The following is an 18,783-nucleotide window of genomic DNA, read 5'->3' as shown; positions in this document are numbered from 1 at the left end:
AATACCTTTGAAGTAATTCATCCTCTGAAGTAATACCAGAACGGTAATTCCCGCAGGATAAACAAGAAAAAGAAACGTATGAATGTTTCGATACATTACAATACCATTTCTGATAAAACAGAATTCATCAGTAATTAGAATATAACTTAGGAAATCGGGATGATGTTCACATTATCTAATTTTTTTCTTTCTTTCTAGGTTTCTAAGATAACCTTACGGTGGTTCCGTAAGGTAACCACCGTTCAGATAATACTTCTGAGGGTGATATGTATGAATGCAAATGAAGTTTAGTCTTTTACAGTCTCAGGTCGATCATTCCTGAGATGTGTGGTTAATTGAAACCCAAACACCAAAGAATACCGGTATCCACGATCTAGTATTCAAATCCGTATAAAAATAACTGTCTTACTAGGATTTGAACCGTAGAACTCTCTAATTCGAAATCAGCTGATTTGCGATTACGAGTTCACCACCACTATTCCAACCAGGTGAGTTATCTAATTAACCATCGACAGAATTTCATTCGTTTATCAAAATCAGGTGGTAGTAACTCTTTTACATGTATTGTATGGAATGGGTTTAATTGTTCCTCTCGTAACTTTCGCCACGCATTTTATTGCGAAACTTTATGTTTCCCAATGTGACGACCTTCTGGTGATTGAGATGGGAGATACTTGTACCGTATTCAGTATTGCTTCTTCTGCGTCAGCCTTTCTCAAAAACGTTCACGACCAGCATCGAATCGTTGTAATTCGAGCATACCCGTTTCTCGAATTCGCCTCTCCAAAGTCTCAAATGTTTTACGATCCCCGGTACTCGTCAATCTGGATAATTTTCCCGGTATTTACGCACAGAAGCCAATCCAATCTTATTTACTTTACCATAAATTAATAAGTTTGTCAAAAACAAATTTGCGGTACCACCGTCCATTGCGAATTAGAGACCGAACAACACCAGCACAAACACCGCTCAAATGAATATTCAAATGCTAATTGGTGATCAGCTGTTATTGCCAAGCTATGAAAAAGTAATATTTTTTAATATATTTTAGAACGATGTCTTTCAAATTTATTTTATAATTTTTACCGTTTGTATATAAAATAAGTGTGTTTGTTTTTAACTAAATTTGAACTTCTGAAATTTGTGTTGAATTTTAATAGACGTGATTTACATAAATTTTCTCAAAATTAAATTCTTTACAAAACTAACTAGAAATATTTATTTGTTTATTGGTAAATTAACAAAGTTATTTTATTCCAAAGCTTTTATTCCAAGAAATGTATTTTCCGACAAAACCTTTTCGTATTATACCCGGTTTTTTTCTTAAACCCTAAGTGAGATAGTGGTCTGGAACCACTTTTATCCAATTTCTTATATCAAAACCCATAAGGAAACACCAAATTTACCCCTCAATTTGTACGTCAAGAATTTTATTACGGTTTAATTTCACAGAGAGAGCAGAAAGCAAATGTTTTACGAGCCGAAACTCGTTAACAAACCGTTTCTGACCTGTGTTTAAGTTTTTGGTTATAGAATCATCTTCCGAAAAATTGCCATGCAATTTGGAATTTCACTGTATATATATATATATATATATATATATATATATATATATACATATATAATTTTATTTAAAAGTAATAATTATTTATTAAAATAGTTTTTAAATTAAAAGAAACAATATCTTTGAGATCTTACATTTTTCTTGAGTCTATCGCTATTAATTACCAGGAGAGATTGCGGTTGCAGTAACATTCTGTACTAAGTTGTGCGCACGCAGAAGCCTAATTATCAGGAACTCTGATGGAGAGATTTGTATTCCCTATGTCTAAAAGGAGAGATACAAACGGATAAATAATGGATAAATCCGAAATATGAAAGAAAAATCTGAATTTAGTTTATTCTAAATTGTTTTAACAATTTGAAAATTTAATAGCAAGCCAAGAGACTTCATAATAAATTTACTTTTGATAGCAGTAAAAAAATGGTTAAAAATTAAATATCACAGAATTTACCGCACTATTCAGTTGTTATACTGAATTGAGAACGCCTCGTACCTTATTATTTCTAACAAAAAGACAAACCATTATTTTGCACCGAAATAAAAAGTTAAATGTACGAAGAAAATGGTCAAGAAAAACAATATTCCGTTTAATGATGAAAAAAAATGATGAAAGTAGACCTGCTTGAAATGATATATAAAATCTATAACATTTTTAAAGCAAACTGAGCCCTAAACTTAAAGTTCAGAGTATGAACCCCGTGCTTAACATTATCTGGACAGATATTAAACCTTATGTAGCCGCATGCAATACTAACATTAAATTGACGATGTTAATAATTTTTTATGAATAAAAGTATAATTCATTCACGAATGAGAAATGGATTTCTAAATATGAACATATTAATACTAAAAATCTGATGCAGACACCACATGACTTCCTTTACGCATATTAAACTACATATAAACATTTTTTTTTTTTTTAAATGAAAATTACATAAAAGTTTATTTCATTAATAACTTCTGATATTTTTTATTATTTATTTTTTTTTTTTTACTGCTATTATTGAATTGATATTTATTGTACATTTTTTTACAATCAGTGGTTATTAATTATTAATAAATCAATATATTAAAATTAAAAAAAAAAAGTTAAAAAAAGAGATGAAGTCGGATTTGAACTGATGTGCCTTCCCCTTGCTAGATCCAAATACGAGGATTTCATTAATTAAAATTTCATTTGCTATAATTTTGGAATCAATGAAAATAAGTACCATTTATGATATATCTATCGTTGAAAAGTTTTCAATAAGGGCTTATTACTGAAGTTAAGAAAAATCCAAAATCCAAAACATTTGGATTTTGGGCTTTTTTGGATACTTTTGATCCAGTCAATTGCAATCAAAAGGGAAGGGTGCACAACTAGATGTTACAACAGTCCTAAACTCAAAATTTCAACACCCTACGGCTAATCGTTTTTGAGTTATGCGAGATATTTAGGTACGTACAGACATCACACCGAAATTAGTCAAAATGGATTCAGGGATCGTCAAAATGGATATTTCGTGGAAATCTGAAAACCGAAATTTTGGCGATCACAATACTTCCTTTACTTCGTACAAGGAAGTAAAAGGAAGTTTTTGAAAAAAATTACATGCTGGAAAATTTTTGTAGATGAGTTTATTATTCAATAGCTTTTAAATTTAAATATATGGAATAGATTACGACATAAAAATAACTTTGTATGATTCGAAAATCTAAGTGTCTGATAGGTTGAATAATTAATTAATTTAAGCTGTATTCAAACATTACATCATACCTTATTTTTTAACAGGAATGCTTTGTTATCTATTCAATTCTAAATTTGAAAATTTTAACACGTGATTAAATTAACATGTTTAGGAATATATATATAATTTTTTTTTTTTTTTTTTAATATTCTGAGGCAAAATTAAACGTATGTTTTTTTATAACAAAATTTGATGTAACATACTATTGGGCTAAATTTTTTTTTCAATCAAACAAAAATTTTTAACAAGAAAAAAGATATACAATTAACAAAAAAAAAAAAAAAAAAAAAAAAAAATAGTGTTTCATTTTATCGTTATAAGATAATAGCAGAAATTGTTATAATATTAGGAAACTAAAAATGAAAATATTAGGAAAATGAAATGAAAATGAATCTAAACTAAAACTGAAAAATAATTATTTTATAAAAATAAGACGTTTGCCGGAGTAATGAAATATACAACATACAAAATACTGATGAGTTAAACTGCTTTGTTAAATTAGTCGTATACCAGTAACTTACTTGTAACTGTTATTTTATAAATATAAGACGTTTGCCGGAGTAATGAAATATACAACATACAAAATACTGATGAGTTAAACTGCTTTATTAAATAAGTCGTATACCAGTAACTTACTTGTAACTGTTACAAATAGAATTCATTGTTCAGCATTCAGTATTCTATCGGCACTTTGCAAAGCGAAGAGAAACATATTTTTACATACATACAAAAGGCGGGAGCGGAACAAAGACGTAATATGAGTTGCATCTATCACATGTAAAAACTCATTTCTCTTGTCGGACATCCAACCAAACCATGTATAAGATAATACATACATATAAAAAACTGAATGTTCTAAATATTTTTTAGGATACTGTACATTCTTTACACAAATTAATGATAATATATTATTATACTTATAAATGTTATTTTTTATCAGTAATTTTATCTTAATTACATTTCGCTCAAGTTATTTATTCTACTTTAAAAAATAAAAAAATAAATATCTTAACATTGCAATAATTGGCCTTTTTATCTTATTACTTTTTACCTCTCTCCCGGTCAGTGAAAATAAAAATAAAAACATATATAACTGCTGAAGTATTTTTAAACAAAAACAAAATCGCACACAAAATTTAATTAAATATTCTTTCCTTTTTTTCGTTACTAACTTACTACGAATTCGTTACAGAATCTTAATTGATCAAGTTTATAATTTAACTATATTATTCTGGATTTCTCACAAAAATAAAACAAAACAAAAAAAAAATAAATATATTTAAGATGAGTTACACTTTTCTTTCTTTTTCCTGTTTAGCCTTCGGGAATTACCCGAAGGCTAATCACATATTCCCCTTATTCATACATATACTGAATAAGCATATGTATGAATAAGCTTATTCATACATATGCTTATTCCCCATACACATATTCCCCCTTATTCATACATATACTGAATAAGCACATGTGTGAGTGTAAATGAAGTGTAGCCTTGTACAGTCTCAGTTTGACCATTCCTGAGATGTATGGTTAATTGAAACCCAACCACCAAAGAACACCGGTATTCACGATCTAGTATTCAAATCCGGATAAAAGTAACTGCCCTTAGGACTTGAACACTGGAACTTTCGACTTTCAAAGACGCGTTCATCATTAGACCAACCCGGTGGGTTAACAATAATAGGCCTAACTCACACCAAAATAAGATACTAAAGTAAATAACAAAGAGGATTTAATAATAAGGGTAAGTGCAAGAAGAATAGAAAAATTAAAATATTACAAATATTTGTGAACTGTGGTGACAGAGAACTAGAAGAGCAAAATGTTAATAAAAGGAAGGATAGCGATGGCAATTGAAGCCATCATAAGACGAGGAAATTAATATGAACTAAGAGTTTGAACTTACTGTTAAGGAAGAGGTTAGCCAAATGCTATGTGTGGAAATAAAGCAAGGAAAATAATGAAAAGGTAGAAGGACTGGATTGAGGTTTTTGAAATTTGGATATGGGAAAGAATGAAGAAAGTAGGGTGAATGAAAAAAGGAAGGAGAATAAGGAAGAAATGTACATAATTAAAAAAAAAGATAATTTTGAGGGAAATACATAAAAAAAGGGATCTGGTTAGGATATTTGGTTAGAGGAAATAGAATCTTAACAATTGCATTTAAAGGGTCAGTAGAAAGAGAAAATAAGCGAGGAAGAAGAAGGATAACGTTAATAGATATGGTGATGATTGGAAACTACAATGCGATAAGATGAAGTGGGCGGAGAAAGTAGTGGTATCAGAAACCTGCCGCTGAACAGAATTCCCGATGATGTTTATATAATGAGAAAAAGATTATATATATATATGTATTTAATTGCATCAACTACTGATGTAATTAGTGACTACAAAGGGTTCGACTACTTCAGTGAGTTCGGAAAACTGCTGTACACTGGAATTATGGAAATGTAATAACAAAACTTTCTTAATTATTACTTCGTATTTTCATTTCATTATTTTATACAAACGGATTCTGAAATTACTGGAATAGCTTATAAAAGATGTTAAGAATAACCTTCTCTAATATCAATTCAACACTGTACGCGTTTCAATTTGTTTTCAAGCATTTTAATCAGATGATGTACTGGAATGTCTTGTACGTATGCAGTTATTGCAGTTTTTATTTCGTCAGTCGTTTGTGGTCTGTTGCGATTCACTTTTGGTTTCGTTGCTCCCCGTAGAAAGTAATCTTGGGGAGTCAAATCGAGCGATCGTGTAGGCCAACTCTCGAAATGATTCGTTCACCAAAGACATTTCGTAAAAAAGTTCATTGACCTGATAGGTGTGAGTGCTTTGATTCCGTTTTGTTGGAACCAATCAGTGATTAATTTCCACTTCTGTTAATTAATGAATAAAGAAAATTTATAAAATAAAATTGTTTTCCGTTGAAATTACAAAAAAAACAATATAACGATCACTATAATCCTGGATTCATAAACATTCATTCCAGTGACCCCATCACAAACACTGGTCTGTCAGACTACTTCAGGAAAATGGGGTTAATCTATTGAAAATACTATTAAAAAATATTATAAATTACTCTTACCTTTATTTTATATCTTTTTTTTTATATTACCACAACGTTAACATAATATTATTTACCCGCAACACTGAAAACAAATTTTATGGAAATGTTCTGAACACATAAACGTTTTATAGTAACTGCGTTGATAACGGGTCATTCTACTAAATTTTGAAGGGAAAAATGTGCAAATCTTTCTTTGTTGAGAAGATTTTTGGCTGTTAAAAGGTAGAAAGAGTAGATGCACCAATTATTTTCGCTAAATTTCATTTAAGGCTACGCAGTAAAGTTGGTGTATTGATGCGGGCCTACAACCATGGTTCCATGAGAGCTATACTCAATACTTTAGAAAATTCTCAGTGGTTATTGGTTTTTTATTTTCTATTCTGAATGAAAAATGGTGAAAATTTATAAAAGAGTTTTCCTATGAAATTATGAAATTTTTCATAATATAAATATATAAAACATAGTTTAACGGTGTATCTCATAAAAATACAAAAAAAAAAAACACAATATTTTTTGTGATTTCGGACATGGTTTTACGTATGTTTTAACAAGAAAAATTAAATGATAGTTATAAAAATAGTAGACCCTAACTGGGAATCGAACCCGGGACCAGCTATTTTTAAAGTTAGCATTTTCTTATGTATTAGTGTAAGTAAGAGAATGGTGAGATTTTGATTATATATTTTACTTAAAAAACGCAAAATTAAAAAACTGTTCTGATCTACTGTCATATGCTTTTATTTAAAGATTTTTTCCTTATAGGTCAGTGATGTTATTTAAATTCTCTTATAAATTTTAAACGTTTTTGATGGATGGATCTACATGTATGAGTAGTCTAATCAATCAATTCCCAAAATGAAAAAATAATTATTGTCATTCTTTACACTAAAACTCTTATAATATTTTTTCTTTTGCTCTCGTTTTGGCATAGAACAATCTGTTGAATTTCAGATTATTGTATATATATATATATATATATTTATGTGTGTGTGTGTGTATAAAATGAGTAGAATAATTTAGCTACTCATTATTTAGCTATTACAATAATTAACAATTTCAATCACATTGACCGTTACTATAATAATCGAAAATAGAAAAAAAATTAACATATTTCAATTTTTTACTGGAAATATATTTTCCTGCTGAATTTAAGTAGTCTAGATAACGTTTAGTTTCATTAAAGATAAGATTACGTTAATCTATTGCTTTAATTAGTCATTTTTAATGATGCGACTCAAGTAAATCATCCTAGCTTCAAGAGGTACCAATTTGAATCGCTTTCTCTGAGTTAAATGATGTTCTTTATACAGCCAGTCCCTGTGGTGGTCAGAGAAACGTGATACTCGTTAGTTAAATATCAACTGTATTTCAATGGACTTGTCATGTCGATGTTAGATTCAATAAAGAAGGCTCCTCACTCCTTAATTATTATTCTTAGCCTGGCATGAGGTAATTGTTATTCTTAGGGATTGATTCTGTGAATGATTTATGAATCCAAAATTCAAGTGAACATTGAAATCAAGATTATGTAATTAAAAAAAATTAAAAAATAGTATTAATTCGTTTACCTTATATCCGTAACTGAATATATCAATTATTGGAACCGGTTCTTCTCCTCTGAGTTTAGGTCCTAGTATATCCCAGTCAGTAAAGTTTTTAACATAAAGAACAAAATTTATTGGTGTTATCTCTTCAATTGTATGTGATGATAATAATGTATGACTCATTCTTTCATTTGGAAATGCGCTTAGTAATGTAACATTATGTCCATTTTTTATTAATCCTTTTCCTAATGACATAAACGGAATCTGTAAAAAAAAAAGTTTAATAAAAAATTCAGATAATTATTTTATTAATTAAAGAATACATAAGAAAAATAAATTTTGTAGCGTTATTTTTGTAAGTTTTTCTCTCTGTTTTTTTGTTGTGTGTGCGCGTAAGGCGCGCGTTTTAATTTGTTGAGCTTTATTACTTATCAGTTTAAAGCCATGCATTATTATATAAAATTATTATTAAAGTAAAATGAACAAATGAAAGGGTAAGAAAAAGAGGAAAAGGGAAAAATTGAATAAGATAAAACGGGAAAAAGAATAATGGAAAAAGGGAAAACGGAGAAATGGAGAAAAAAAAGGGGAAAACGAAGGAGAGAGGAAAGGGAAAAGTGAAAGATTAAATTTTGTGAAGTTCCGTGATGTCTAGTTTTTTAATGTTTTATCAACTTTCAATTGTGTTCATTTAATCTCTCTCTCTCTCTCTCTCTCTCTCTCTCTCTCTCTCTCTATATATATATATATATATATATATATATATATAATAAGGTTAATCATTACCATTGGAATGACTGTTTTTTTGGTTTTTAACAGAAATTTTTTTTTTAAAAATGAACAGGAGTTAGTATAATTATTTTTTTCGTTAACTTCCAGGTCCGTAGTTAGTCAAGCAATTATTTCCGCAGAGGATGAGATGAGTTTTGTAGCGTGTGTGAAAAATGCCACGCCTGATCGGGATTCGAAACCAGGGCCTCCGGGTGAAAGGCCGAGACGCTACCACTAGCGCCACGGAGGACGGCTAGTATAAATTATTAAAGTGCGTCTACAGTTAGTTATAAATGTATCATCTTGCAGTTACAGTTTATTATAAATTATAAGAACAGACGTTTCATCAATCCACTTCTTCCACGTCATTAAATCCGATATCGATTAAAAAAAAATGCACGCACAGCTGCTTTGACTGAAGCATTTACCGAACTAATATTCGAGTCGGTACATTATTTAGTTGTTCAATAATGCGCTTACAAAGGAAACACATAAAGGATATTTTGGCTGTTTTTATTTTTTGCCGTAATATTATATCTTTTATTACTTTTCATTATTTCTTTTGATAAACTTTTTGACTAATTTGGTGCATATTTAAAAAAAAATCTAATTAAATTCATTAGAAGAATGGAACAAATGAACTTGGAATAATTAATTAATGAAGTTGAAAAGCGTCCTTTTTTATAATCATGATTAATTGGCGAAAAGTATCTGTTGACATCCAAGCAGATTTATAAAATTCTTCTCAGTCTTTCCTTAATTTGGAGAATAAATTATAAAAATACCCTTTCTATAAATCTTATCTTCATAGTTTAGTGTACCCACATCCCTCTATTGTTTTGTCCTTTTCCAACAATAACTCAATATTACAAATTATTTTTGCTTTTATATTTTCCCACTTTTTTATATTTTTTCCCCACACATTTTAAATTTAACACATTTGGGGATCTTTTCAATTAATCGGCAGCTTTTGAAATAGTGTTGGGAATAATAAAAACGAGCCTCAGTATGGGATGAAATGACATCATATTTGCATGTCACATCACTACCATCGCCACCGCGCCGTAATTAATTTATTTACAATATTCTATTCCTTAGAAATCATTCATGCGAGTTGAAACCTTCATTCATTGTTGCCATTATTTTCAAAAAAGGGATAATTTTTATTTGCTAAAATGAATTTAATGAAATTGACTGGTAAAATTGCAAAAACGAAACAGCTATTTTTACATAACAAAAATGTTCTTAGCTTTTGTGCTAAGAAGCATGAAATGGAATTAAACACTCTAGGTAGAGATTTATCTGAAGAAATTCTTCAATATAATTGCAGAATTTATGCCGCCCGAATAAATTATCCTTCATATTTTGTATTGTTCTGTATTGTAGACCTGTAATATTGTTAGCTCCTCATTTTTATTTTTTATATAATTTTTGTATAGCGTATGGTTTAATATTAAGTAAAGTTAAAAATACCAATTTGTTAAAAAATAATAATAAAAGAAAGCAACAACATTGTAATGAATGGAATACAGAATTATTATTGCCTGACAATAATCTGACGCACGTCGAGTCGACGCCAGTTACTATGGTCTAGGCGGCAATATGCAACATTGATATACCAGCTTATACATTATTCCCAAGGCGCGTTTACATTATTCCCAAGAGAAATGCAAATGCTTCCATTTAACGGGAAAGGTCCCACAATGTAAACTTGACACTTTAAACAATTATGTAAAGAATAAACAATGTTGTCACTGCTACAGCGGGCGGCGTGCGTATTGCTGTGCACATTGCGCTTACCGCACTATTAAATATCCTGAAAGTATCTTTAAGTAGTAACAATTCTGACAATGTACCGCATCTAAGTAACTAAACGGAGCTATACGAGATGTGTTCGTAAAGGAATGACTACCCGTACCACCCGTCCTATCATCTATCTCTCTCGCACCCGATGTCCACAGCTACACGCCGCCCGCTATGGTAAAAAATGACTCGATAAAGTCTTGGCCAAAACAATTATGTGCGTGTGCGCACGTATGTCATTATCGTAAATACATATAACGAATATTATTACTTAATAAATATACATCAAATTATTGGAGTGTCAATAAGTCTGCAGTAAGTTTATACAGGACTTGGGGGGAATGGTACGCTTCTCCTTCGTTTTTAGGGTGCGGAGGTGCTCTCCAACCACGCGAATTTGAACCAATATTTCATTCGGTTTCGCATGGCAGCTGATGAGCTGTGCGTCTGCGGGGAGGTCCAGTCGAACGAACATATGATGTTCGACTGCACACCTCGTGGGAGGGGCGGTGGGCAGAACTCAGGCCACCCTGGAATTTAGAGGTCAAGGGGAAAATTGGCCATTCATAAGCGGTGAATCAATGTGGCGTGGGGCATTGCCGGACCATGTGGGTGTTCCATGATGCCGTTGCTTTGTTCAGCCGGCATCAGAAGTTTATTTAAGGTTTTGTAATCCTACCTTGCTGCTGTGGGAAGCTACCCGAGAGTTACGGCTGGCCTTCAGCCAAGTAAAGCTCCAAGCGCTTTAATACTGTTGTACTTTCTGGCATTCAGCGACCTAGCCGTGGCAGCGAGTTGGTGTCTTGACGAGATAAATTTAATTTATTGAATGTAATATATATTTTAGTTGTTGACGGGGTACGCCTACCATTTTAGAATATATGACAAGTGAGCGTTGGGACACGAGGCAAGTGGTGTGTGGCACCACGCTTAGCCCGCTCACCTAATTAGGTTAGCTCTAGAAGCCAGTTAGGACAATAGTCGCTAAACTGATTCGAGGCTCAGTAGTCGTTTGTGGCACAGACATTCGGTCTTATACTTTAAGGCGACCGAATGGGGAGGTGGCGGGAGAAATACCATGCAAACCAAACCAAGTCTGCAGTATGATTAATAAATACGTAAGTCGGGTGGGGCAAGACAAACAAAACACCGGCTTGATGAAGACATACAGTTGATGTAGTCTAAACAATTCATTAATTTATTTGTATTGGAGTAGATTGACGCACGTAATTATTTGTTCAATGGGGAATAAAAATTTACACATGTTTTAAATATATTTTTCTAAATTTTCTTATTAATTTGTCTAATTATTTTATTAATATTTGTCACTCTAATGTGACATCAATCTAAAGTTCATCACCCTAATATTTATAATCGCCGGCCTCCATGGTGCGAGTGGTAGCGTCTCGGCCTTTCATCCGGAGATCCCGGGTTCAAATCCCTGTCAGGAATGGTATTTTCGCACTCTAAAAAATTGCTATTTCATCGCATAAGAGGGAACAGTGGTCTCGGAGGCTAAAAAAACGAATAGTTAGTCACTGTACATATTATGCATGTTCGTAATCATTCATACTGTGCGCGTTCATATACGTTCGTATTTAGCCGGTTATTATTCAACGATTAAACAACATCGTCCAGTCTTATTTTTTATTTCTGCCGTTTATTACGAATTTTGTCCGTTTAGTTGAACGCGTTACAAATGAAAACTGATAATGTTTTCTTTTTCCAGGAACTCGGTATTCTACACAGTCGCTCCGCCTCGGTCAACAGCAGTCTTCCAGCCTGCCTGCCTTGTTTCTCCACTGCTGCCTTGTTTCGAATTATGGCTGACACCGCAGTCGATAATCTCGTCCAAGCATCTCTGTCATCCAACATCACACTTATGACATTACCCACATTTACTGCGCCGTGGCCTGTCATGGTGGCTCTCAAGTCTCTCCACCTTATGCATGAAAACACTACGTGTTCCGCCGTATCCTGCTCCCCACAATCATAGCAGCATCTCGTGGTACTCCTACTCATACGGTCCAGGTAATCTTGAAACTGATAAAAACTGGGTGAGCTTGTAATTGGTATCACCGTTCTTTGGCGATTGGGTTTCAATTAACCACACAATTCAGAAATGTTCAAACTGAGATTGTATAAGACTACACTTCACTTACACTCACACATATGCTTATTCAGCATATAGGTGAATAAGGGTAATATATGAATAAGGAGAATATGTGTTTAGCCTTCGAGGGACATATAACCCTCATTCATCCTCTGAAGTAATACCTGAACAGTAATTTCCGGAGACTAAACAGGAAAAAAATCGAGGTTAGCGAGCGTAGGTTATGTTTGGATAGATTGTATTGATATACATACGAATCGTCATAACACGGAATCAACATAATCTAACCAAACATAACCCGCTCACTAACCTAGTCTAATTAACGTTAAAAATGGAAAATTATGTGCAAAAATTTATAAATAAAATTTTTATACAATTGTAGCATGTATCGAACTAGGTACTAAAATCATATCAGATTTATGGAAAGCATATAATTGTAAAAAAAGATTTAAAAGCTACGAATTACAAATATGATACAGTAAATCATAGCGAAAACTTTGTTGATCCAAAAACAGGTGCACATATCCACAGTATTAAAAGTTTATGGTGGCGAGCTAAAATCACAGTAAGAATGAATGCGGCACTAGAAGCGAATTGTTGGATTCGTAATTGTGCCAATTTTTGTGGCGAGAAAATAATAAAGATTACGATTTGTTTACATGTTAGTGAGTAGATGTGAATTAGCAGAATTGTGTTTATTTATTTATGTATTGTTTATTTTTAATAAGTATATTGATTATTGAAATAAAAAGTGTGTTTATTTCACATCTAAAAAAAAAAAAAGTGTTATTGGGTTATTTTAATAAAAAGTATGTTTCGGTGGTTAATTTAGTTATTAAAAAATAAAAATAGGGTTATTTGGTTACTTTTTGAAAAAAAAAAATCGGGTGGGGTTGTGTCGCGGCGTACGACCGTTGGTTTAACGTAAAACGTTCAGATCTCGAATGAAGTTCCTCCAAGCTACAAACCGACGTACTTATCTGCAAAGGTAAATGGGAAAGCCACTATCGTATTTTTTTTTTTTAAAACTGAAAGTCTCAAATAGAAAATTTTAGTTCCTTCATTTGGCCAACTCTACAAATAAATTGGTTTGTGTGTCTGCGAATCACTTTTAATTTATTGGATTGAAATAAAAAAGAGACACTGACTGCGTAATAAATTCGATTTTAACATAAACAGACACTAAATGATACATGATATTTATTTCGATTAACATTCGACGACAATTTTTTTCAACACTGGTTAATAATATGAGAAGACATAAGGCATAATAACCAGCGGTAGAGGTGCTCGAGCCGTCGGCATCGTTCACTGAGCGCGCCGTGCCGGCTTTGTGACGTTCCCGAAACAGTCTCGTTCGTTCGGCACCGGACATTGGGGTACCTGTGCGTGGCCTATAATAACTTTCCTTTTTCAACGATATACGTAATTTATATTCCCGGCTGGCTTTTACGCAGGCTGAGGCTGGCATATTGAATTTTTATACTTTTTTACACTTATACTTTAATTTTTTACACATAAATATTTTCCAAAATACATTTATTATTACTTAAATCGATCTACCTCGACAAATTCTAAACATAAACACACGAATCACTGTTCTATCACATCTAAGTCTTGAGCTACAAGGAATGGAATTGAGCGAGAGAGCCAGTTTTGGCCGATCAGCGCTGTGCCCTGTCCTCGCCAACCCGTTCGTCAGTGACGCAAAACCAAAGTTGTATCGGCGAGCTGACTATGTAATTTAATAAATTATGCCGCATTTATATCTGTGAGACTAATAGTTATGTAGTTATTAAGGCAGAACGATGTAGACCTTTTCGTTACGCTACAAATTTCTGTTCTGGTACCCGTATGTTTCGGTGTGATTTTAAAGACATTTCAAGTCAAAAAGAAAAAAGTGGTACCCGCTTATCGATATAGATCTAAAACATCGTAGGTATTTATTGTGTAAATGTTTTAATAAAGATTGAATGTATTCAGGGATAAAATACGATAAAAACATAAAAATCATTTATTTTAAAGGAATTTTACACTAAGGCAACTATTGTAACATAAAACTGTTAGCTTGGAAATTTGTAATCCGTTATTAATTATAATAAATGATTATCCTATAGGTAAATTATTTAATAATCTCTAAATAGACTTATCTAATGTAAGAATAAAATACAGTAATAATAACATTCTGATGAATATTTTTATTATTTAATTAATAAATATAGGGCATATATAATTAACACGAATAATATGAACTTTTCGTTTAATAATTGATTAATACAATATTACGGTGGTATAATCTTGTTATTTAAAGTGCATGCACTTTTGAAAATATATTTAGTTACATATGTGATGAAAATTAATTCAACTTACCTTATGACTCTTTGTACCGCCCATAGTAATCATCAGAATATTAGATGCGGTTGCCTTTTTTAATATTATATTACATATAATAAAAATTGCTAATGTATAAATATATTTTTCCATTTTAAACTGAAAAAAAATAATTAAAATTATAAAAAAAAATATGAAATGAATATTTTTCGTACATATAAAGTAGTAAAAATATTAATGTAAGTTTGCTAATAAAAATGTTAATTTATTATTTAGTTACAACTAATTATATTTGTTAAAGAAAAACAAAATACCATCATATTTATTTAAATAAATAAATATTTTCTTATACATTATTATATATAGATCACATCAGGAATATATAGGTGTCTTACTCCAGTATAAAAGAGGAACTTTTTCCGCGTTTATCTTGGGAAATCAAAAAAAACATTGACAAAATCATCAGAGCAGCATCTTTATTAATTAAATTCCATTTAATAGTTAAAAAACTGAAAACACTTGTAGAAATTTTCCGTAACGCGGCTAAAGCAGCATTTCGGAAAATCCTACCACTGTCGATTGTTTCTGATGCATACACATATACACACGACCTAATTTAGAATATTTAACGCTTTTTTTAAATATAATATTTCTTTGATAATTAAATTCAATGATTGTAACTGAAGCGCCCGCGCATACCGTATTTAATTTGCGCGGGTATGGCGGTACTGGCGGCGACGGTTGGCACTAAATAAACCAATGTTAATTTCATAACTTACATAGAACAAATTTCGCTTATACGGTTGGCAGACTGGTGTAGCCGCAAGGCTTAACGCAAAAGGTACCGAGTCGACCGGTCGATCGAGTTCGAGACCCAAGCAGACCGAGTAAGTATTTTATACTTTAAATATTATTCATTTATTTAATTCTACTGCTCATCTGTGGCATCACAACTTAGCAGTTGTTTAGAGCATTTATTGGGGTGGAGGAACGATTTTGAAAAAAAATTTTTCAAATATTATTTTTAATTTTTTAATTGTTAACAAATGTGCCTAAGAAAAATGTAACCTTAATTAGACGAAATCTTGAGGTACTGAGGGTGATCTTACTCTACAGCTTTACCCCCAGGACCTTTTAAGCTGAAAGTTTAATGGCATCAAAACCCCATATATAGAAGTAACCTGACCACGTTTTATCGAAATCGGTCCAGTAGTTCTAGAGATAAAAGGTTATTTACTTATTTAGAGGCTGACACCGAACACACACATATGTACATACGTACATTAACATCCGGAAAATTTTCATCCGGTTTTTTGGATTTCTTAGGTGTCAAAACGTCAAGATCTGGGGAAAACCACATATGCCCAAATTGGACCGAAGACAATACTTTCCATTCTAGAACTGTAGCTGCAGCTATGCTATAGCGCTAACTAGACGGGAATGTAAAAATAATTAATAGTGTGAAGAAATATATGTATGAATGTATATTTTATATATATATATATAATATGAATAAATATACAATAAATAAAACATTTTTTTTTTCATAATGTGTGTTACAAACGGTTCAACTAGTGAAAAATAAGCAACCCCCACGACCAATGAGATGTGGATGATATATAAATGAAGTGAAGTTTTGTACAGACTCAGGCCAACCATTCCTGAGTCGTGTGGTTAATTGGACTCCAACCACCAAAGTATATCGGTATCCGCTGTTTAGTATTCAAATCCATATAAAAGAAATTAAATTTTACTAGGATTTGAATAACAAAACCTTCGACTTTGAAAATCAATTATTAAACAACTGATTTGAGACGACGAGTTAACCACTAGACCAGACCAGTGGGCTAATTTAAAACTATGAAAATTTTTAACGCACATATAATTTATAAATGTTACACAATGATTGAAAAAATACAAAAACAAAAAAAATTACTAAAATATATTTGATTACATATTTAAATTATTTTTTAAAAAAGCTTTTATTTAACTAATATTAACATTAATAAAAAAAGGAAAAAAATTAGAAAAACTCTCTAAAAAGTAAAAATAACAATTAAATCAAATTGAGAATTTTAAACAAAAAAATATATATATTAACAAATATAAAAATACTTTTATTTAACTAAATATTTTCATTACTTTTAATTTTAAAATTTAATAATTATCACATTTATTTATTTTTTGTTTATTGGTTATTTATTAGATATTTATATAATTTTTTTTTTTTTTTTACTTTTCAGTGCGTTTTTATATTTGTTATATATATATATTTTTTTTTTGTTTAAAATTCTCAATTTGATTTAATTCTTATTTTTTACTTTTTAGAGGGTTTTTCTAATTTTTTCCTGTTTTTAATTATGTTAATATTAGTTAAATAAAAGCTTTTTTAAAAAATAATTTTTTATATGTAATCAAATATATTTTTGTAATTATTATTATTTTTTTTTGTATTTTTTTAAGACTAAAAAAAAGTAAAATTATTTACTTTTACACATCGAAGTTACATATATGTACCAAATTTCAATCATTTTCATACGATAGTTCATGAGAAATGAAAATTTTCAACTAAATGCATGAATTTAGTGTAAGGGTAGTGCGTGGGGTCGTGGGGGTGGGTCATATCAAATTCCGACACCGTGGTGCTGTATTGTCATCGAAGTTACATAAGTGTACCAAATTTCATTAATTTTCATACGATAGATCAAAAGATATAGCAGTTGCAAGATTTTCCTAAAGCGAGTTAAATAAAGCTTTAAAAAAAAAATTATTTCAATAAAAAATTTTTAAAGCTTACAGATTAATTTTGGTAAATAAAAATTAAGTCAATGAGTCGGTAATTTACTTAAAATAAGTCTGAAATCTTAATAATTATAACGGAAGATGTAACAAGTTGACGCCACGTGACAGCTGTCGTTTTTTTTTTTTTTTTATTGATGAAAAAATGCTAAGCTTGACGGATTCCATCGAAGTACATTTCGGTTGAAAGGCAAAGATTATAGCTTTCTGATACGAAGATAGGCATAAAGTCTTTTCCTGTAAACTGAAGCATTAAATTCAGTTACACTTATAAAATTCTGTTATCTGATTTTATGGTAGAACTGGTTTAGAGCCAAATCAATTTAGTTTAATTTGAGTTTTTTTTTATAAATATATATATATATTTTTTTTTTTAAAAGAGAGATGTGAAAATATAGAGGAAAAAAGATTTATTTAAAATTCTTTGAAGAGACAACCAAAAGAAAAATTCATATTAGTTTTCATATTTTATATATTTTTTTTTATTTATAAAAAAAATTGTTTGTTTATAAAACTTAACATTTTTAAAAGGTAGAAATAATGCAAGGATAAAAAATGTATTTTTCTATATATATTTTGGGGCTGAAAAATAATAAAGCGGAAGTTTAATTTTAGTAAAGATAAAACAATTTTAAAACAAAGAGAAATAAACTAAAGTGAAAATATCAAAGAGTAAAATTTATAAAATGAAAATATTTTATAATTTCATCTCTGCTTTTAAATTTAATTAAAAATATATACATAATGCCTGTGAATTTTTTTTAGACTTCTTTTCTTAACGATTAAATTTTATTTTTAATTTGATTAAAAATATTTTTTTTACGCTTAAATATTATTGTGCATCTAGTTGAAATTATAAAATATTCATGATAGGTAGATATGTCATACCGTAAATATTATGAAACTTTATTATTTGAATTGCAGACTGTAAATTAATGGTAAAAAAATAAAAATAAATAGAAGTACTAAAAGCCTACACTTAAACCACATTACTAGCTATAATGTATAGTTAAATGTACAATCAGCTTATCATGTAAAATTAAATATACATGATAAATGTC

At 30.5% G+C, this 18,783-nt stretch overlaps 1 protein-coding gene across 2 annotated transcripts in view; it reads right to left on the bottom strand.

Annotated features, from left to right (window-relative positions):
• The window catches only part of LOC142331106 (UDP-glucosyltransferase 2-like), a 166,527-nt gene that overhangs the window by 122,881 nt on the left and 24,863 nt on the right, over positions 1–18,783 (bottom strand). For both annotated transcript variants that reach the window (XM_075376775.1, XM_075376774.1), the window contains exons 2-3: positions 14,963–15,082; positions 7,930–8,169 (exon numbers count right to left, since the gene is read on the bottom strand). In XM_075376775.1, the coding sequence (XP_075232890.1) occupies positions 7,930–8,169; positions 14,963–15,076 (354 nt within the window). In that variant the 5' untranslated portion in view covers positions 15,077–15,082. The remainder of the gene's footprint in view (positions 1–7,929; positions 8,170–14,962; positions 15,083–18,783) is intronic.

This window comes from Lycorma delicatula, chromosome 10 (genome assembly GCF_047948215.1).
Source record: "Lycorma delicatula isolate Av1 chromosome 10, ASM4794821v1, whole genome shotgun sequence".
Classification (NCBI taxonomy): domain Eukaryota; kingdom Metazoa; phylum Arthropoda; class Insecta; order Hemiptera; family Fulgoridae; genus Lycorma; species Lycorma delicatula.
The sequence above is the reverse complement of the archived record's forward strand: the minus strand, read 5'-3'. Positions and strand labels throughout refer to the sequence as shown.